Here is a 19,878-nt window from a genome sequence, read left to right as displayed (position 1 = left end):
TTGTAGACTTGGTTAAACTTTAGATAGTCTGACTAAGGACAACTAGAATTGTATCTTTTTTCCTAGAGGTAGTAAGAGACTACAATACGTGGATCCGGCTCCGGCCGTACTAGAGAAGAAGAGACGGTGAGACAACGAATAGTAGTTTGATGGTAGCTAAGTTTGTTGCCCTACATAGTACATCATTGCATAGGGATTCATGCATCCATGTAGAAGAACGGAGAGGCAAACAGGGTAGATCATCGCCATCAGCAATTTCATGGCGGTCTGTCATCTCGGACGCCAGGGGCCTCTGACGAACTGTGCTCACAAGGCACAATTCTTGCCCCGTTTAGATTGGAGATAAAAAAATTTTAGGTGTCACATCGAATGTGTCGAAAGAATATCAGGAGGGGTAATAAAAAAACAAATTACATAGCTAATCTAAAAACTGCAAGACAAATCTATTAAGCATAATTAATCTGTTATTAGCATATGTTAGTTACTAACTACTGTAGCACTTAAGTCTAATTATAGACTAACTAGATTTAAAAGATTCGTCTCGCGATTTTCAACCAAATTGTGTAATTAGTTTTTTATCTACAATTAATGTTCTATACATGTGTCCAAAGATTCGACGGGATGGATATAATTTTTTTGGATGGGGGACCTAAACAGGGCTACCCGCTCACTGTGCCAAGTGAATCTGTCACAAAGCAGCCCCATTCAATTCTATGTTCCGTATCGAATCTGCCAGTAGTGTTTTTTTTTCTCACAACAAATTAGTAATCAGTACTTTTAGTCATGACTTTTCAGCCAAACGAACAGGCTCGAGATGACACGTATAATGTATCTGAGTCAGGCAGTACAGCGGTGACAGTACATGACTGGATATACGCTATGATGAATCAGAACTGAATCAGAACTGACTAGGCTAACCGCCTATGCTTGCTGGTAGCTTCTGAAGTGCAAATACTGTGTGCATTGCTGCAACAAGAAACGCGTCTCCCAGGCATGCTTACAAATCAAATAGAAAATCAACTTATTTAAGATGGACATTTTTTTTTTCCTGATGATACTTGTTGTCTTACAAGTATGCTAATATAATCGATCTCTTCACCACAATGTCTTAATCCCGAAGTATCTGACTAGACCCACAAGACTAAACCTCCTGTAGAGGAATTGAGGAAATGATGTTCAACGTAAAGTATTCGAAAATCCAATGCTGTCTACATTTTATCCCAACCGTCAATTTTTTAATCGAGTGCCATGTATGATGCGTGTACACCAGTTGTACCTAATGGGAAAAAGCATATTTCTGTGAGTCAGACAGTACTCTTAAGATCACGAACAATATTATGGTACATGAATGGATATAGATGCATGCTCTGACGTGTATCTGCATTGCTCCAACAAGAAACGCGTCCTGCGATGGTTTCTGGTATATGATATATAAGAGGGATATGAATTTATGAAAGCAAAACAAAATTAGTGTTAAACAAACCAAATGCGTGTATGGTCGAATTTCCAACTGTGAAGCAAAGAGAGAAAACAAGAGTTTCACTGAAAATTGTCGCCATGATGTCTCCACTGTGGCCCGCAAACTGTTGCCACGACTCCTTGAACCTATACCAGAGGAAATTGATGGTCAAATTAAAGTGAAGCATTAGAAAAGATAACATAGTGTCTACTAGTACATTTGATCGCAGCCGCTAATTTGTTTTAATCAAGTGGCATGTGTGTTGCGTATACACCACGTCTACCTGATGAGAAGAGCATCTTTCTATTGAGACTTAAGCATACAGATTCTAGAAGGCTACTGATTTTTGTAATGACACAAAAAATACAAGGGTTGTCCCGAAACTATTAAGGCCATATTTTGTTGCTCTTATTTTTTTTAACTTCCATTACATTGAATGTTTAGACACATACATAGAGTATTAAATATATACTATTTACGAAACTAAAAACACAGCTAAAGAATAATTTACGAGACGAATCTTTTGAGTCTAATTAGTTCATGATTGGACACTAATTGCTAAATAAAATAAAAGTGCTATAGCACCTATTAAACTTTAACACCTCCAACCAAACACCCCCTAATACTGACACATACAAAGAAACGCATTTGCAACTGTCCACTTCATCCGTTCCTCAGCATATACACACCATGGAGACATGATGATCTCTATTTGGACAACCTGTGCGCCCTGTACCTTCAAGGAAATTATTAGAACCCCAGGTCCCGTGCTAACTCAAGCCACTGCGTGGAGCCGTGGATCACAGGAACCAAAATCGGAAGGATTTTCCTTACCTTTTTCACCTGCCCCTGGTCCCACTCTTAAATAGGCAGGAGCCTCAACTCAATTGGAGTGAAGAAATCAAGAAACTAAGAATCAAACGCGTGTTGCGCAAGCATATTTCTGTGTTGCTTACCTCCCTCCCTGCTCCCTCTCCTTTCTTGAGCTCCTCCCTGTACCATCCCCTGCTGCCACTCCATGGCTGATCCTAGCATGATATGTGCTCTTCTGCAGCCTGTGTGTAGCTTCGTCAATGAAGCAGGGGTTCCTGCAGCCACTGCAAGAGGTGTCTCATCTTTTGCCTGCATCAAGCGCAACCTTAGAGACCTCACAAAAGCCATGGAGGACCTGCAAGCTGTCGAGAAGACGGTTCAAGGACAAGTCGCACTTGAGACCAACAACCTCAACGAGTGCCATCCTCAAGTCAGCCTGTGGCTAACGAGGGTCCTCCATGTCCTAGTCGACCCCATCGTCCAAGAAGCTGATCAATTGTTTCAACCCTCTTGTTTATGTAGTTCTTCTCTAAGCCTTAGGAAAAGATACCGTCTTGGCAAACGTGTTGCCGAGATGTTGGAGGATGTAGATAGGCTAATCAGAGAAGGGAAACAATTTGATACGTTTGCATCCAAACGTTTGCCAGATTCTGTCGAGGAGCGACCACAGACGAAAACATTTGGCATCGAGCCAGTCCTGAAGGATCTTGGGAAATATTGTGACAGCACCATTGTGAGCATCATCGGAGTTTGTGGCCCAGGAGGTGTTGGAAAAACGACACTCCTTAACACGTTCAACAATGAGCTCAAAGCATCTGGCAGGGATTACCAGGTATCTAAGGCTCTCCAAGATCTAAATAAACTAGTCAGTTAAATTTAGCATGAAAATTTAAATAAACATTCTTATCTGTTTCTAAAGGAGTTAGCTGAGTAACCCTCAGATTACATCGCTAGTCAAATTACTCCTTCTCAATTTACAACAAAATTTGTACATTATGATTTTTCTCTTGTTTTATGTTCGTTGCTTTTTGCCTTCCCCATGCAAAGCCCTATGCAGTCTGCAGGCCTCTCTTGAGCTTTACATAATTATTAGTCTTGTGTGAGTATGGCACACAACTTTTAGAATGGTCTAAATCATGTAAATCAGATAGAGAGGTACTGATATAGGGAGGATATGTTCTATAGTCTTGCAGTATTTCAATATTATGAACTCAATCACGTCCACATTCCACAAAAATAAAACCTACAAATACTTATCTTTCAAGTAGGGTTTATTGTCTGACGGGAAGAAGGTTTGGGTGGCTAGTGGCTTTGGAGCATGCGACTCAGGTTCGAATCCTTGGGTCCACTCTTACTAGAGTTGGAGGGCAGCTCGGCCAACGGGAGCTAATTGTCTGTTGTCCGAATAAATGATCAGTATTACTTATTCAGCTCTCAGATCACAAACAGATGCATTGTGACGTTTTACTTCTCAGATGTAGGTTAAATTTGGATATTTTTCCCTTTTTATAGTAAATTTATATTCTTTTTAACTTCTTGAGCAGCAGATTAACTCTCCCTCTAACACCCACTTCATACCCGTAAATTAAAAAAAAATATCGAGGGCGGTTCAACTGTATCCTAATACTTTTTTGTTGCCACAATAATTTTGATAGGTGGTGATCATGATCGAGGTGTCCAATTCTAGAACTCTAAACAAAGTAGCAATCCAGAGTACAGTTACAGACCGTCTTGGGTTGCCATGGGATGACAGACAGACAGAGGAAGCTCGTGCGAGGTTCTTAATGAAAGCACTGAGAAGAAAGAAGTTTGTAATTTTATTGGATGATGTCTGGAACAAATTCCAACTAGAAGATGTTGGGATCCCTACCCCTGATTCTGAGAGCAAAAGCAAAGTAATTCTCACATCACGTTATGCGGAGGTGTGCTATCAAATGGGAGCTCAACAGAGCCTGATCAAGATGGAGTACCTAGAGAAGGAGGCAGCATTGGAGCTCTTCCGAAGCAATTTGAGCACTCAGGCAATTGCAGCCATTGATTCATCTGGCCCCAACAATGCTGTAAAAGAACATGCTGATGCAATTTTCCAAAGCTGTGGTGGTTTGCCACTAGCACTCAAAGTGATAGCGAGCGCTGTGGCAGGGCTGACAACACCAAGTGAATGGAGTTTGGCAATGCAAGCAGCCAAGCATGATATCAAGGATATAGATGGAATCCCAGAAATGTTCCATAAACTAAAATATAGTTATGATAAGTTGACACAAACACAGCAGCAATGCTTCCTGTATTGCACCCTTTTCCCTGAATATGGTTCAATTAGCAAAGAGCAGCTTGTGGAATACTGGATGGCAGAAGAATTGATACCTCAAGATCCCAACAGAGGTCATCGCATAATCAATCGCTTGCTCTCAGCATGCTTATTGGAGAGCTGTGGATCTGATTCAAAGGTAAAAATGCACCATATTATTCATCATCTGGGATTGTCCCTTGCAGTGCAGCAAAAGATTGTTGTGAAGGCTGGAATGAACTTGGAAAAGGCACCACCCCACAGAGAGTGGCGAACAGCAAGAAGGATATCACTCATGTACAATGACATAAGAGACCTTGGTATCTCACCAGAATGCAAGGATCTTGTAACATTATTGGTCCAAAATAATCCCAACTTGGACAAGCTAAGTCCAACCTTCTTCCAGTCCATGTACTCTTTGAAGGTACTTGATCTATCACACACCAGAATTACAGCACTTCCTCTATGTAGCACATTGGCGAAGCTCAAGTTTCTCAATTTGTCTCACACACTCATTGAGAGACTTCCTGAAGAGTTATGGATGCTCAAAAAACTAAGACATCTAGATTTAAGTGTTACCAAGGCACTGAAAGAGACCTTAGATAACTGTTCCAAGCTATACAAGCTAAGGGTGCTAAACCTCTTTCGAAGCAATTATGGGATTCGCGACGTGAATGATCTGAACATTGATTCCTTAAGGGAACTGGAATTCCTTGGGATCACAATCTATGCTGAGGATGTTTTAAAGAAGCTAACAAATACACATCCTCTAGCCAAGTCAACACAGCGTCTTAGCCTCAAGCACTGTGAACAGATGCAGTTAATCCAAATATCAGACTTCACACATATGGTGCAACTTCGAGAACTCTATGTTGAATCATGTCTTGACTTGATACAACTTATTGCTGATCCTGACAAGGGAAAAGCTTCCTGCCTGCAAATTCTCACCCTTGCTAAACTGCCTTCCCTCCAAACTATTCATGTTGGGTCTTCGCCTCATCACTTCCGCAATCTCCTAGAAATAAAAATCTCTCACTGCCATAAATTGCGTGACATCACCTGGGTTCTGAAGCTGGATGCACTTGAGAAGCTTTCTATCTGCCATTGCAACGAACTGGAGCAAGTTGTTCAAGAAACAATCAACAAGGTGGACAACAGAAGAGGGGGGATCGAGCACAGCATTGTTCAGAGATCTGGCATAATAAATGGTTTCTCTGAAGAACAGGAGATACATTGCATGGTAGAAGATGCATATAATGAACATGTAAAAGGCTATCAGAACAAAACAGAGAATGAGCGGATCAAAGGTGTGCATCATGTGGACTTCCCAAAACTGAGAGCAATGGTTCTGACAGACCTGCCAAAGCTGACAACAATATGCAATCCAAGAGAGTTTCCTTGTCTTGAGATTATTAGGGTGGAGCGTTGCCCACGTTTGACAGCACTTCCATTGGGTCAAATGTCTGACTGCCCAAAACTAAAGCAGATTTGTGGATCATATGACTGGTGGAAGAAGCTAGAGTGGAATGGCAAGGAGACAATAGAAAATAAGTATTTCATCCCAATCAAAGATGAAGACTAGCATTCTCATGAAAAACAAGTACAACTACTGCACGCATTACTGATAATTTTTCTGTTCAAGATCTAATTGCCCACCTGTAAACTAACTTATTCGATCCATATGTTCAAAGTCCTAAATAAGTGGCTTTTGTATATGCCCATTTGTATTATGTAATACAAACTGTATACATTTTATACACAACCTGTAAATACTGTACATATTTTACATAAACACTGTACAGATTGTACAATGTAGATGTAGCACAAATGTATATAATGTAAATTTGTTCAGATGTCGATGCAATTATCCCTCATATCCTGGCAATCGAGCTGATTAACTATGTTGTAAAATTTTGGATACACGATCTTTTTTTTAAAAAAAAAAATACATAGCACATCTAGATCCAGTTATCCTCTAAAACATTAAAAAGAGCAACCTAAAACAAGAATAACTATTATTGTATCCCATACCTTCTTAATTCCCTTGAGATGGTAATTGTTCCTGGACAGGAGAACCAACTGCATATGTGGACAGCGCACACTAATTTTCCTTAATGTTCTATAAAAAAAAGCATTCTAGCTAGAAACCAATGAAAGATGAGGTTCCACCCTACTGTTCGGAAATAACAAATATCACGTGCAAATTTCACGACACATACAATACGGGTAACAGCTTGACAGAATGGGTTATCTATGGAATGTGTCATACCGTGATGATGTCCATGGACGCAGCATTCTCTACCTTGCATTGCATCTAACAATGCACAAATTGTTCTCCACAGGACACTGTTCCCATCTTGCATTGCATAGCAATGCACAAATTGTTCTCCACAGGACACTGCTCCCATCGTGCAATCACTTTCTCGGATCACCAACAACACTCTGCAAAAAATAAAGAAACAAATGGAACAGGCGCGTGGCAGTTTAGATGGAATACATAGTGATCTGTAATTGATGAGAGAAGTCGTATTCGTGTTTGCCCCCACGCTGCTAACCTTGCAACCTTCAGTCGGATTCTCCCACGCCTCCACCACTGATAACCTTGCAACCTTCCGTCGGATTCTCCTATGCCTCCACCGATGGAGACACCACAGATTACCAGCAATTCATGAAATGCTGTGGACGGAGATAAGGGAGAAACAGGCCAACATCAATTGAGATCACTAGACATGGAGGGGATAAACTTGCCGCGACGGGTCTCCGTCGGCACGGAGGCCGGAGTCGACCCACGAAGCCAGCGAGGGCCGTGCGCTTGGACGGCTCCGCACGCCCTCCGCCATCGCCGCCGCTGTCGCTGCCTCCGCCACCGCCGCGGCGCCGCCGCTGCCGCCACCGCCATGGTCACCGGGAAGAAATTGGATGGACTTGGTCTCAGAACGGCAGGAAAAAAAAAACATAACGGAGATTCGTAGGCAAGCCAACCATAGACCGACACGTGTCGGGGTTGGGAGATTGACGCCTAACTTGTTCTGTTCTGTGACTGCCAACCGGGCCCACACCTCGTCACCGCGTCCGTGCGGCGCCGCGAAGGAGCCAGTGAGCCACTTTTCATGGGCGACTCGCAAAATTCCCATTTTCTCGACTCGGCGAGGTCGTCGTCGTGACCAGGAAATTCCATTTCATTGTCAACGGAGCTGCTGGCATCTGCCGTACGGCGGAAATGATCCTTCCTGTCCAGTATCTACTGCCGGGTGCCAGTTCATCAATCAATCATCAGCCGTCCACGAACCCGCGGGCGCAACTTCTCGGCACGTACGGCTCGGCCTTGCGCGAGCGCGCGGAGGAGTGGCGCCGCACGCAAGGTGTTTGACAGATTGCCTCTTCCAGATCATCCCCACCGTGCCGCCTTAGACACAGTCACTGGCATGCCCTTGTTGAATGAAGCCCGGCGCCGCTTGGCGGCAACCGTTGCTTCCGCCTCTGGTATGCTCTTGCTCTTCACAAGAAACGACGAGGAAACTGGCTCACCGGGAGTGATCTTGCCTCCTGCGTCCGGCCACAGCCAGTGGATCTTATCCCAACCTGGGATTTTGCTCCCATTCGATGACTTTTCAAAGCCTCAAACCCCACCGAACAACATGCGCGCGGACGTTTTCTTCGCAAAGCCCGAATCCTTCCAATCCAATCCCCATCAGGGCAACTGTCTGCCGTGTTGCCTCATTCGTGCGGTGCACCGCGTGGCGTCTAGCCTCCGCATATGCTTTCCTTTATAAGCTTCAAAGAACTCTCCGTTTTTGCAGATTCCTCGTTCGCCTGCTTGCCACACGCTCATCACCTTCCTCGATGGCTGATGAAGCCATCAGCGCAGCGTGCTCGTGCCTGGAGCCCCTGTTCGGATGTCTGCTCCAGGCAGCGGGCCGGGAGGTGGCCGCGTTCCTTCGCATCAAGTCGAATTGGGGCGACCTCGAAAGGGCTCGGGACAGCCTGCGAGCCGTCGAGACGACGGTCAGGGCGGCAGTCGCCGCGGAGGAGGACAAGCTGAACGTCTGTGACCCTGAGGTGGAGGTGTGGTTCAAGCGCGTCGACGAGCTTCGCCCGGACACCATCGATGAGGATTACAGCAGTTTGTTAGGGTTCTCTTGCCTCTGCCAGTGCACCGTGCACGCTCGTCGCCGCGCCTCGATCGGCAAGCGTGTTGTGGAGGCGCTGGAGGAGGTGAAAGAACTGACCGAGCAAGGGAGGAAGTTCAGGACATTTGGGCTCAAGCCACCGCCGAGGGCCGTCAGTCGGTTATCCCAAACCGAGACCGTTGGGTTGGAGCCCATGTTGGCTCGGCTCCATGATTTGCTTGAGAAGGGCGAGTCAAACATAATTGGTGTGTGGGGTCAAGGAGGCATCGGCAAGACGACTCTCCTACACGCCTTCAACAATGATCTTGAAAAGAAAGATCACAACTATCAGGTACTATTTCACTTCCTCCAAATCTGCATTTTTTTACCCATCATAATATACGTGGATCTGCTTATTTGTGTTCCTCTTTTGAATTGCGTATATAGGATTGCTTCAGTGATGAATTTAATGGTGCTTACATTCGTAGTGTATTCAGAATGATATGCAGACTGAACATAAATTAAACTGCAGAAGTTTTGAGTTTCAGACTTTCAGTAATGGGAGGGAAATGCTGTTGTTCTTGTATAGCCAAACATTCTGGCACATGTATAGTACAGCTAATATGTTGTTCACGAGTACTAGTTCAAACTGAAGATGTAAACCATGGATATTTACATGAACTATTCATATTAGGCAGGAAGAAGAAAGTAGAACCATCGTTTTTTACAACATGAAATGGATGTGACTCTTTTGTGTGTAACAAGTTTTTTAAGGTTCCTCTAAGAACTATTTTGGAACAGATGCAATTGGAGAAAATATAATAACACTGTCCTATTCTCCAGAGGTTTACCTATTGTTAGCCAGCATTCATAATCCACCTCTCTATATTGTATACATGAGGAGGGGGAGGGGGGGATCAAGATTTCTATTTTGTATTTCAATCATATCAGCAGATTACTTTTGCACTGCAATTAATTTTTGTATATTTCCTTAAATTGGCTATTCCAGGTTGTTATCTTTATTGAAGTATCCAATTCAGAGACCCTGAACACAGTGGAGATGCAGCAGACTATCTCTGATAGGCTTAATTTGCCATGGAATGAATTAGAGACAGTTGAGAAACGGGCCAGATTCCTGGCTAAGGCACTGGCCAGGAAAAGATTTCTATTGCTACTTGATGACGTAAGGAAGAGATTCCGACTGGAGGATGTCGGTATCCCAACTCCAGACACAAAGAGCCAAAGCAAGCTGATCCTGACATCACGTTTCCAAGAAGTATGCTTCCAGATGGGTGCACAGAGGAGTCGCATTGAAATGAAAGTTTTGGATGATGATGCTGCCTGGAACCTGTTCTTGAGCAAGCTGAGCAATGAGACTTTTGAAGCAGTTGAGTCACCGAATTTCAACAAGGTTGTTCGGGACCAAGCCAGGAAAATATTCTTCAGTTGTGGAGGTCTGCCACTTGCACTCAATGTCATTGGGACTGCTGTGGCAGGGTTGCAAGGACCAAAAGAATGGATTTCAGCCGCTAATGACATCAATGTGTTGAACAATGAAGATGTGGATGAAATGTTTTATCGGCTGAAATACAGCTATGACAGGCTGAAACCCACTCAACAACAGTGCTTTTTGTACTGCACCCTTTTCCCAGAATATGGATCTATTAGTAAGGAACCACTTGTTAATTATTGGCTGGCTGAAGGTTTACTAAATGATCGTCAAAAGGGTGATCAGATAATTCAGAGCCTTATTTCAGCAAGCTTGTTGCAGACCAGTAGCTCATTGTCATCAAAGGTAAAAATGCACCATGTAATCAGGCATATGGGGATTTGGTTGGTTAACAAGACAGGTCAAAAGTTTCTCGTTCAAGCAGGGATGGCTTTGGATAGTGCTCCACCAGCAGAAGAGTGGAAGGAAGCTACAAGGATCTCCATCATGTCTAATGATATCAAAGAGCTTCTTTTCTCACCGGAATGTGAAATCCTCACTACATTATTGATCCAGAATAACCCAAATTTGAACAAGCTGAGTTCAGGTTTTTTCAAGTTTATGCCGTCCTTGAAAGTGCTGGATCTTTCTCACACTGCAATAACATCACTTCCAGAATGCGAGACATTGGTTGCATTACAGCATCTCAACTTGTCACACACACGTATTAGGATATTACCTGAGCGGCTGTGGTTATTGAAAGAGTTGAGGCATCTGGATCTCAGTGTGACTGCTGAACTCGAAGATACCTTGAATAACTGCTCAAAGTTGCTCAAGTTGAGGGTGCTTAATCTCTTTCGCAGTCACTATGGTATTAGTGATGTCAACGACCTGAATCTGGATTCCCTGAACGCACTAATTTTCCTTGGAATCACTATTTATGCAGAGGACGTGTTAAAGAAACTGAACAAGACTAGTCCTTTGGCAAAGTCAACATATCGTCTGAATCTCAAGTACTGTAGAAAAATGCATTCGCTCAAAATCTCTGATCTCAACCACTTGGTGCACCTCGAGGAGCTGTATGTCGAGTCGTGCTATAATCTAAGCACGCTGGTTGCTGATGCTGATGCTGAGCTGACAACTTCAGGCCTGGAGGTCCTGACCCTCTCAGTTCTTCCTGTGCTGGAGAACGTCATTGTTGCACCAATGCCCCACCATTTTCGGCGCATCCGCAAATTAGCCATTTCGAGTTGCCCGAAGCTGAAGAACATCACATGGGTCCTCAAACTCGAAATGCTCGAGAGGCTTGTCATAACCAGTTGTGATGGGTTGCTGAAGGTTGTTGAAGAAGATAGCGGTGATGAGGCAGAGACAAAAACAGAAGGACAGGGAGGTAAGTGGATTGGTGATGGTCAAAGTGCGTGCAATAGCGGTGACAACGCGCATGCAGAGTTCCTGAACCTGCGATCAATCGAGCTGACTGATGTCAAGATGCTGAGAAGTATCTGCAAGCCAAGAAATTTTCCCAGCCTTGAGACCATCCGGGTGGAGGATTGCCCGAATCTGAGAAGCATCCCACTGAGCAGCATCTACAATTTTGGGAAACTGAAACAGGTGTGCTGTTCAGTTGAATGGTGGGAGAAACTGGAGTGGGAGGACAAGGAGGGCAAAGAGAGCAAGTTCTTCATTCCAATCTGACAGCAACCCTGTTCTCCAGCGGTTGCTGCGTCATCAGCACAATACTGGCACGAATAACCCAATCGCAATAATCTGTATATGCGATGAGTTGTTTGTACATGTAGGCAATCTGTATGAGTGTATATATTGCTGGGGTTCACAAATCTGTACATGTTTTATTTGATTGATTGATTGATTCATTCATTGTTGTAAATGCTATAAATAAAACTCCATTTATTAACTTGCATATAAAAAATAGTCCTGTAATACTCGGTAGCATCAACGGATTGATTGTTTTCCTCAAAAAGAAAATCAACGGATTGATGCTCATCGAACGAAGGTGAATTTTTTTCAACCAAAAATATTATTCTGTTCATTCCAGTCGCCAAACGTGCTTACCTGCAAAAGACGGACGACAACAGGCAGCCCTACAATCCCCTGCAAAAGCCTGATGGGCTGAGCCGTCACCTACTCAAAACCGAACGAACGGCACATGCGGCGGCTGCGGCTGTGGCTGTAGCCGTGCGCACATGCATTCCGCTTCCGCCGCCGCCCTCCGCGCCGCGCCCAAGCCGAGACCCAAGCAGCACCCTATCCGCTCCTTACCGGCATCCGCGAGCGCGGGCGCGGCGGGTGGTGAGCTCCACCCCACGGCCTACTACGCCGCCCTCCTCGGATCGCTCTCCCGGGAGTGCCGCCACGCCCACCACCCGTTCGACGCGACTCCTCACCGAACCCATCAGGCGCGGGCATGCGGGGTCCTTCACGCGCGGGTCCTGCGCCTCGGCCTGCCCCTCCGGGGCCGTCTCGGCGACGCGCTCGTCGACCTGTACGGCAGGTCCGGCCGCGTGGGCTACGCCTGGCGCGCGCTGGGCTGCTGCACCGGGGCTCCAGCGTCAGGCGCTGCGGCGAGCTCGGTGCTGTCCTGCCACGCGCGGTCGGGGTCCCCTCGGGACGTTCTCGATGCGTTCCAGCGTCTCAGGTGTTCCATTGGCGGCACGCCAGACCAGTTTGGCCTTGCGGTGGTTCTGTCCGCATGTTCGCGGCTGGGTGCTCTCGAGCAGGGCAGGCAGGTGCATTGTGATGTGCTGAAGAGCGGGTTCTGCTCCAGTGCCTTCTGTCAGGCTGGGCTGGTGGACATGTATGCCAAGTGCGTTGAGGTCAAGGATGCGAGGAGGGTGTTTGATGGGATTGCTTGCCCTGACACAATATGCTGGGCAAGCATGATTGCGGGCTACCATCGGGTTGGACGCTACCAGCAAGCACTGGCTTTGTTTTCTAGGATGGAGAAGATGGGCTCTGCTCCAGACCAGGTAACATACGTTACCATCATTTCCACTCTTGCAAGCATGGGCAGACTGTCTGACGCAAGAACTCTGCTGAAGAGGATACAAATGCCAAGCACGGTTGCTTGGAACGCTGTCATCTCAAGTTATTCACAAAGTGGTCTTGAGAGTGAAGTGTTTGGCCTGTACAAGGATATGAAGAGACAGGGATTGATGCCAACTAGGTCCACTTTTGCGAGCATGCTAAGTGCAGCAGCCAGCATGACAGCATTTGATGAAGGTCAACAGATACATGCAGCGGCAGTAAAGCATGGCTTAGATGCAAATGTTTTTGTGGGCAGTTCACTGATCAACCTGTATGTGAAACATGGCTGCATCTCTGATGCAAAGAAGGTGTTTGACTTCTCCACTGAAAAGAACATTGTCATGTGGAATGCAATGCTTTATGGGTTTGTTCAAAATGATCTCCAAGAAGAGACCATTCAGATGTTTCAGTATATGAGGAGGGCTGATCTTGAGGCTGATGATTTTACATTTGTGAGTGTCCTTGGCGCGTGCATTAACTTGGATTCACTTGATATAGGTAGGCAGGTACACTGTATAACAATCAAGAACAGCATGGATGCAGACTTGTTTGTTGCTAATGCAATGCTAGATATGTACTCAAAACTTGGAGCAATTGATGTCGCGAAAGCATTATTCAGTCTCATTCCAGGCAAGGATAGTGTATCCTGGAATGCTCTTATAGTTGGGCTTGCACATAATGAAGAGGAGGAAGAAGCGGTCTATATGCTTAAAAGGATGAAGTGCTATGGTATAGCTCCAGATGAGGTGTCTTTTGCAACTGCAATTAATGCCTGTTCCAACATCCGGGCTACTGAGACTGGAAAGCAAATTCATTGCGCATCTATCAAGTATAATGTCTGCTCAAATCATGCTGTTGGCAGCTCTCTGATTGACCTGTATTCAAAGTTTGGAGATGTAGAATCTTCTAGGAAGGTTTTAGCACATGTAGATGCAAGCAGCATGGTTCCAATAAATGCTCTAATTACAGGTCTTGTGCAGAACAATAGAGAAGATGAAGCCATAGAGTTATTTCAGCAAGTGCTAAAAGATGGGTTCAAGCCGTCTAACTTTACATTTGCAAGCATTCTTTCTGGGTGTACTGGACCTGTCAGTTCAGTAATTGGCAAACAAGTCCATAGCTACACGCTGAAATCTGCTCTTTTGAATCAGGATACTTCACTTGGCATCTCTCTTGTTGGAATATATTTGAAGTGCAAGTTGCTTGAGGATGCAAACAAACTCTTAGCAGAGGTGCCAGATCACAAAAACCTGGTTGAGTGGACAGCTACTATTTCAGGGTATGCTCAAAATGGTTACAGTGATCAATCTTTGGTGATGTTTTGGAGAATGCGCAGTCACGATGTTCGTTCAGATGAGGCCACATTCGCTAGTGTTCTGAAAGCTTGTTCTGAGATAGCAGCACTTACAGATGGAAAAGAGATACATGGGCTCATTATCAAATCTGGTTTTGTTTCTTATGAAACTGCAGCCAGTGCCCTCATGGACATGTACTCCAAGTGTGGCGATGTTATTTCTTCCTTTGAAATCTTCAAGGAATTGAAAAACAAGCAAAATATAATGCCATGGAACTCCATGATTGTTGGTTTTGCGAAAAATGGTTATGCAAACGAGGCACTTCTTCTCTTCCAGAAGATGCAAGAATCACAACTAAAGCCTGATGAAGTCACACTCCTTGGTGTTCTCATTGCTTGTAGCCATGCTGGTTTAATTTCCGAAGGCCGGAATTTGTTTGACTCTATGAGCCAAGTTTATGGGATAGTGCCCAGAGTAGATCACTATGCATGTCTCATTGATCTACTTGGGCGTGGTGGTCATCTTCAAGAAGCTCAAGAAGTTATTGACCAGTTACCCTTCAGAGCTGATGGTGTAATCTGGGCTACATTCCTTGCAGCATGTCAAATGCACAAGGATGAAGAAAGAGGGAAAGTTGCAGCAAAGAAACTTGTTGAGATGGAACCACAAAGGTCGTCCACGTATGTGTTCCTTTCAAGCTTGCATGCTGCGGCTGGTAATTGGGTTGAAGCTAAGGTAGCCAGAGAAGCTATGCGAGAAAAAGGGGTGATGAAATTTCCAGGGTGTAGTTGGATCACAGTGGGTAACAAAACAAACTTATTTGTTGTACAGGACACACATCATCCGGACACTCTGGGCATCTACAAAATGCTTGATGATCTAACTGGAATGATGAATAAAGATGACAGAATTGAGGAATATGATCTGCGTAGCTTGTCTGAAATGCTTACTTGAGGGATAGTGACCATGTTTAAATAATATATCACGCTAAAGGATTAAGGGCCTAGATTGATCTTCTAACTCGTCATGGACCTTAAGTAGATGTCTGGTTGTTTAGGTGAGGAATTTGGTACCCTTGCATAGTATATGTAATACATTCACTTATATAAATTAAGGATTTAGGCTTTGATCACTTAATGTTTATATGTTTTATCATCTGGGCTCCAAGCATTAAGATAACTACATCGTTTAGATCTTTATGATTCTCTAGTGATGAAATTTGATTTGTTTAAGTTCATTTCTGGTTTTCTTCCCCTTCCATGAAGTCTTTTCTGCTTTAGTCATAAGCCTCTGTGTACTCATAAGTCGTAACTTTTTGTATATAGATAAGGCTGAGTTGGCATGTGAAAGGCATCAGAACAAATAATGCATACTGCCTTAGTGCCTTACTCTATAGGATATGTAAATGGTCAAAGACTGCTAGTTTCTGTAGCAGAAGAAAGAACAGCAGACTGCTATTTCTTATCTGGTAAGGGAAACATTTATTCAAGTTAATTGATCGGGGAAGCATATATTCAAGTTAGCTTTTTGACAAACATAGATCAATCACCCTTACTTGTTTTGTTTGACCTATTACTCATTAATATAGTCATTGCTGGTATTTTGCCAGAGTAATGAAGAAGTGTATCAAAGGATATATGGAAAACAGTGGAGTCTGTCTGTTTCAGTGCTATACTCTGTTAGTAAAAATACCAGATCTAGAAAATCACCATACTTTCTCCGTTGTTGCTGGCCATGCTTCATTTATTGACTGCAGACAAATTATTTTTCATGCACTAATGCTAATAAAACCATGGGTTGTTTCTACTTCGTTTAAAGAACTAATCACTAACATATTTTTTTAGAAGTACCATATTTCACCAATTCATTCCATAATATAATATTTGACATTATCTAACACAATATGTTGCCTTTACGGATATATGCTAGCAGTTCATTTCTTCTGTACATGTATAACAGAAATCATGTTTAAAGCACTATTCCAAAGCTTAGGTGGCAAATGGCTGCATGCTGTAAAATCGAAGTAGGTGATACTAGTCCAGGTAGGAAAGAACACCAACATAGCTTTTGAGATTATCACATACTTTTGGGAAGAGATTGTAACAAATGAAATATTAATAGGCACATTAATTTTACAGGCCTGATTTGGGAAAGCATTCCTCTTCTTTCTAAATATGTTTCCATCTCGTATTGTACCATAAAAATATTACACTGTTGCTATGCCTCTGCTTTCTGCAGGACAACAGTCCACTCAAATTGCCATTTGAACGCATTCTTCAGTTTTGTGATAAAACTGAATATTTTGCTAGTATCTACACATGCTGCTATATTGGCATGTTTGGTTGCAATCCTCGCCTGGGGAGTGACACCAGGCAGCCTCATCTGAGCCCAAATCGAACATCTGGCGTTGATGCCTGGCCTAGACGTGTTTCCCAGGGTGGGAACCGAACACAAACAAGGCATGTTGTTGCTTTAAGTCTTACTTAACTTGCCATTACTTTCTTTCCATCACAAACATCACATAAAATGGAACCAAGTCCTTCACAGTATGGGCACTTTGTATCTTCACCGACCCACTCCAAGAACTGCATTTTGAGGAAATGTTAATATGCATTCAGATAAGAAAGAGCAAAATTTATCTTAACTGATGGGATGATGCATTTGTGCAACAGGAAACTATGGTTACCTGCGGTTCAATGTTCGGCTCACCTGTTCCATCACATTCTGCAGGAAAGAAGAAACAAATTAGGACTAATGAAAAGCAATGCAGCGCTCCTGCTCACTTTTCCGTACACGGTTAACAAAAACTAAGGTAAGCACGACAGTCAGCAATTGTTCACATGCTATTTCTTACTTTACATCAGACATCAAGTAGGGATTGAGATCACAATAAAAACTAAAAAGTGTGCCTGAAAACAGTTTTATCGCATTCAGTTTTGTTAGAATTCAGAACAGAGGAACTACAAAGACTTGCTACTTTAGGTATCTGACAAAAATCTACGTACTATGGTTCAGGTTCCAGAGATTATGAGTTGTACATACGGAAGCTGAATATGCAGTTGTACACATTAGTGCAACTAGTAGGGTTTATTACCTAAGCACATGAGGCGCCCTTCACCTCGACAAGAGATGCATGCCTTGGTTGATGCAGTAGTGCCGGTGCTGACTGGTTTTTTATTTTGCGTCAGTCTGGTTGGGTCTTCCCACCTGTTTTCACCAAGAAGAAACACTCTGTGTTCGGAGACCCCAGCTCCGGCGACACCATTTTCTGTAATCACAGTTTTCTGAACCTCCGCAATCCCTGTTACAGAAGGAACAGCTGCTCCGTTTGTGCCATCCTAGAAGAAAATTGGAATCTCAGTACTGTGCATCCCGATGTACAATGCCTGTTAGTTTATAAAAGGCTCTTCCTGTACCGCATGCAGAAGGTAACTGGAGAGTTTATTTGTTTATTTGGTTCCGAAAGAATTTGTTTCGTTCTGATTTACGTGTAATCAAGTGTCCTGAGTATATAGAAAATCAAGTTGTTTTGCGAAGCACAAAAACCTTGGATATATTCTATAGTAAAGGCCCCTTTCAAATGCAGGAGAAATTGTAGAGTATTTCTCAGAAATCAGTTTGTTTTCACGTGAAAAAAAATGCAAGAAACAGAAAAGAAAAATTCTACATTCCAAAGCGGGCCTAAATTAATAAATTGTATCACATTGGCAAGGTGATGAAGCTAAACTCACTTTCGTTTTCGCATCTTCCCCAGTCTTCCCTGAGAATAGCCACTCAAGTAGCTCCGACGTCATCACTCCGTTCTCTGAAGTTCCAACCGTTGACTGAAAGAGAGTGCGTATCATCGTATCATCACGTAGCATCAATGTAATATAGTGTGCAGGATAATAAGTCTGTAAAGCCATAGCTGAAAATACTATTTATTGATTTGTTGTAAGAGAAAAATATTATTGACAGAAAAAGTACGGCTTATAAGATAATTTAGTATTACTAACCTGCCATGTCTTGACAGCTCGCTCGGTGCCAGATGAGAAACTAGAGTACTCCATGTCTTCCTCGCCCGAGTAAAAACCGAGCTTCAGCAAAGCTTCCTGCGTCACGCAAAAATGCATTTAGTTTCTGTACTGACAATCAGTCGTCTACTACTAAACTATAGTAGGATTCATGAGACGTTTTGCAATTTAAAGCTGCTGTTTGATTTGTACAGAAAAAATCTGGCCGCGTAGACACTTCTGGCCTGCTGGGCCGGGCCGTGGCACCTCAGTACCTCAGCCGACGCACCCACCCAGATACACGCACGGCGTGCAACACGAATCCTAGCCAGAACGAGAGGCCTACGACGACGCTCACCTGCATCGCGCGCACGTCCTCGCCCTCGGCCCCCGCCCTCAGCGTCCTCCTGCTCTTGCTGCTGTCACCGGCGCCGCTCCCCGCCTCGGCCTTGGCCGCCACCGCCACCTTCTTCTCCTCGACCACCACCACCTCCTTCCTCACCTCGACCTCCTCGACGAGCGCCGGCCTGGGCTGCGGCGCGGGCGAGGCCACCACGGCGTCAACGGAGACGACCGCGAGGTGATCAGCAGGGTGAGTGCCCTCGAGCGCGCGGAGGCGGAGCCGCAGCGCGGCGACCTCGGCGAGGAGCGCCTCGCGCTCGGCGCGCCAGCGCGACTCCTCGCGGAGCCACCGCTGCTCCTCCCGCAGCCAGCGCTGCTCCTCGCGGAGCCACCGCGCGTCCTCGCGCTCCTCCCAGGACGACGAGGGCCCGGCGGCGGCGCGGCGCGGGCAGCTGGGCCGGAGCCGCGGGCGGTGGAATAAGGCGGTGGAGACGAACGGGAAGGCGGTGGCCGCGCCTGCTGCTGCTGCGGCGGCGGCGGCGATCATCGTCGTCGGGGAGAACGAAGGCGGTGGTGGGTCACCGGGACCGGGAGTGAGCGGGCGACGAAGTGGCGGCCGCGGGTGGGCGGGTGCGAGGAGACTAGCCGTGGATATTTCTCGGCCGGGGTGGTTGATATTTGCCGCCGGAGCTTTTTTTTTTTTTTTTTTTTACTACTGTGATTGCAATTCCACTCTGCAAAGTGTGGCGTCGCGCGCGCAGCGCGCCCGGCCAGGCGGCCATGAACAGCGGGCCGATCGAAACGAGCTTGGGCTGGCCAGATCAGATGGGCCGATTGGGTCTGCTCTTGCTCAGTTCTTCTTGTATAAAGCTGGGCCAAGCTGGAGCATATATAGCAGCAGCCCAGAAGAGAGCATCTCCAAGAGTTTATCAAATAAGATTGTTATTCTTAAAAATTTGGCAAAATAAAAAATTGTAGTCTCCAACAGATTGGTAAATCAACTTGGTAATTTTAGCAAGTTGCCACTCTTCCCCTCCGCACGCGCATATCGACCGCGCATCGTAGTATCGCATGCCGTAGCGGCTCCTTCCCGCGCGCCCAAGG

The 19,878-nt window shown here is 44.9% G+C and overlaps 4 protein-coding genes and 1 long non-coding RNA gene across 10 annotated transcripts; 3 read left to right on the top strand and 2 right to left on the bottom strand.

The window, feature by feature from the left end:
- On the bottom strand, positions 816–7,464 carry LOC110436357. The gene is made up of 3 exons (XR_002454252.1): positions 7,115–7,464; positions 6,829–7,001; positions 816–1,605 (listed from the first exon to the last, which is right to left on the bottom strand). It is a non-coding gene; the product is annotated as an uncharacterized LOC110436357 (long non-coding RNA).
- On the top strand, positions 2,416–6,638 carry LOC8054271 (disease resistance protein RPS2). Its single transcript, XM_002448137.2, has 2 exons — positions 2,416–3,104; positions 3,928–6,638. The coding sequence occupies exons 1-2, from the start codon at positions 2,478–2,480 to the stop codon at positions 6,139–6,141; spliced, it is 2,841 nt and encodes a 946-aa protein (XP_002448182.1). The 5' UTR covers positions 2,416–2,477; the 3' UTR covers positions 6,142–6,638.
- LOC8068630 (disease resistance protein RPS2) lies at positions 7,755–12,015 on the top strand. 2 transcript variants are annotated; one of them, XM_021463259.1, is made up of 3 exons: positions 7,755–8,042; positions 8,360–9,020; positions 9,678–12,015. In XM_021463259.1, exons 2-3 carry the CDS (start codon positions 8,403–8,405, stop codon positions 11,793–11,795), a joined length of 2,736 nt encoding a protein of 911 aa, XP_021318934.1. In that variant the 5' UTR covers positions 7,755–8,042; positions 8,360–8,402; the 3' UTR covers positions 11,796–12,015. The 2 variants fall into 2 exon arrangements, with proteins under 2 accessions (XP_021318934.1, XP_002448181.2); XM_002448136.2 differs by having other exon boundaries at positions 7,755–9,020.
- Positions 12,146–17,985, top strand: LOC8075929 (pentatricopeptide repeat-containing protein At3g09040, mitochondrial). Of its 4 annotated transcripts, none has more exons than XM_021463257.1 (4): positions 12,146–15,497; positions 15,766–15,908; positions 17,171–17,252; positions 17,456–17,985. In XM_021463257.1, exon 1 carries the CDS (start codon positions 12,305–12,307, stop codon positions 15,392–15,394), a length of 3,090 nt encoding a protein of 1,029 aa, XP_021318932.1. In that variant the 5' UTR covers positions 12,146–12,304; the 3' UTR covers positions 15,395–15,497; positions 15,766–15,908; positions 17,171–17,252; positions 17,456–17,985. The 4 variants fall into 4 exon arrangements, with proteins under 4 accessions (XP_021318932.1, XP_021318931.1, XP_021318933.1 ...); XM_021463256.1 differs by having other exon boundaries at positions 17,113–17,252; XM_021463258.1 differs by lacking the exon at positions 15,766–15,908.
- On the bottom strand, positions 16,502–19,450 carry LOC8064489. Of its 2 annotated transcripts, none has more exons than XM_021463260.1 (6): positions 18,791–19,450; positions 18,436–18,531; positions 18,172–18,333; positions 17,535–17,778; positions 17,127–17,164; positions 16,502–17,025 (listed from the first exon to the last, which is right to left on the bottom strand). In XM_021463260.1, the coding sequence occupies exons 1-6, from the start codon at positions 19,319–19,321 to the stop codon at positions 16,924–16,926; spliced, it is 1,173 nt and encodes a 390-aa protein (XP_021318935.1). In that variant the 5' UTR covers positions 19,322–19,450; the 3' UTR covers positions 16,502–16,923. The 2 variants fall into 2 exon arrangements, with proteins under 2 accessions (XP_021318935.1, XP_002446784.1); XM_002446739.2 differs by having other exon boundaries at positions 18,172–18,264; positions 18,791–19,447.

This window comes from Sorghum bicolor, chromosome 6 (genome assembly GCF_000003195.3).
Source record: "Sorghum bicolor cultivar BTx623 chromosome 6, Sorghum_bicolor_NCBIv3, whole genome shotgun sequence".
NCBI lineage: Eukaryota > Viridiplantae > Streptophyta > Magnoliopsida > Poales > Poaceae > Sorghum > Sorghum bicolor.
Note: the sequence above shows the minus strand (reverse complement) of the source record. Positions and strands in the feature narration are given on the sequence as shown.

What these genes read in the sequence shown, in the direction of transcription:
- LOC8068630 (XM_002448136.2), top strand. Translation starts at nt 8,163, where the DNA reads ATGACTTTTCAAAGCCTCAAACCCCACCGAACAACATGCGCGCGGACG. An exon ending in AGAAAGATCACAACTATCAG is followed by an intron (nt 9,021 to 9,677) that starts GTACTATTTCAC and finishes TGGCTATTCCAG; the next exon opens with GTTGTTATCTTTATTGAAGT.
- LOC8075929 (XM_021463258.1), top strand. Translation starts at nt 12,305, where the DNA reads ATGCATTCCGCTTCCGCCGCCGCCCTCCGCGCCGCGCCCAAGCCGAGA.
- LOC8064489 (XM_021463260.1), bottom strand. Translation starts at nt 19,321, where the DNA reads ATGATCGCCGCCGCCGCCGCAGCAGCAGCAGGCGCGGCCACCGCCTTC. An exon ending in AGGACGTGCGCGCGATGCAG is followed by an intron (nt 18,532 to 18,790) that starts GTGAGCGTCGTC and finishes TGCGTGACGCAG; the next exon opens with GAAGCTTTGCTGAAGCTCGG. An exon ending in AGCCGAACATTGAACCGCAG is followed by an intron (nt 17,026 to 17,126) that starts GTAACCATAGTT and finishes CTCAAAATGCAG; the next exon opens with TTCTTGGAGTGGGTCGGTGA.
- LOC8054271 (XM_002448137.2), top strand. Translation starts at nt 2,478, where the DNA reads ATGGCTGATCCTAGCATGATATGTGCTCTTCTGCAGCCTGTGTGTAGC. An exon ending in CATCTGGCAGGGATTACCAG is followed by an intron (nt 3,105 to 3,927) that starts GTATCTAAGGCT and finishes TAATTTTGATAG; the next exon opens with GTGGTGATCATGATCGAGGT.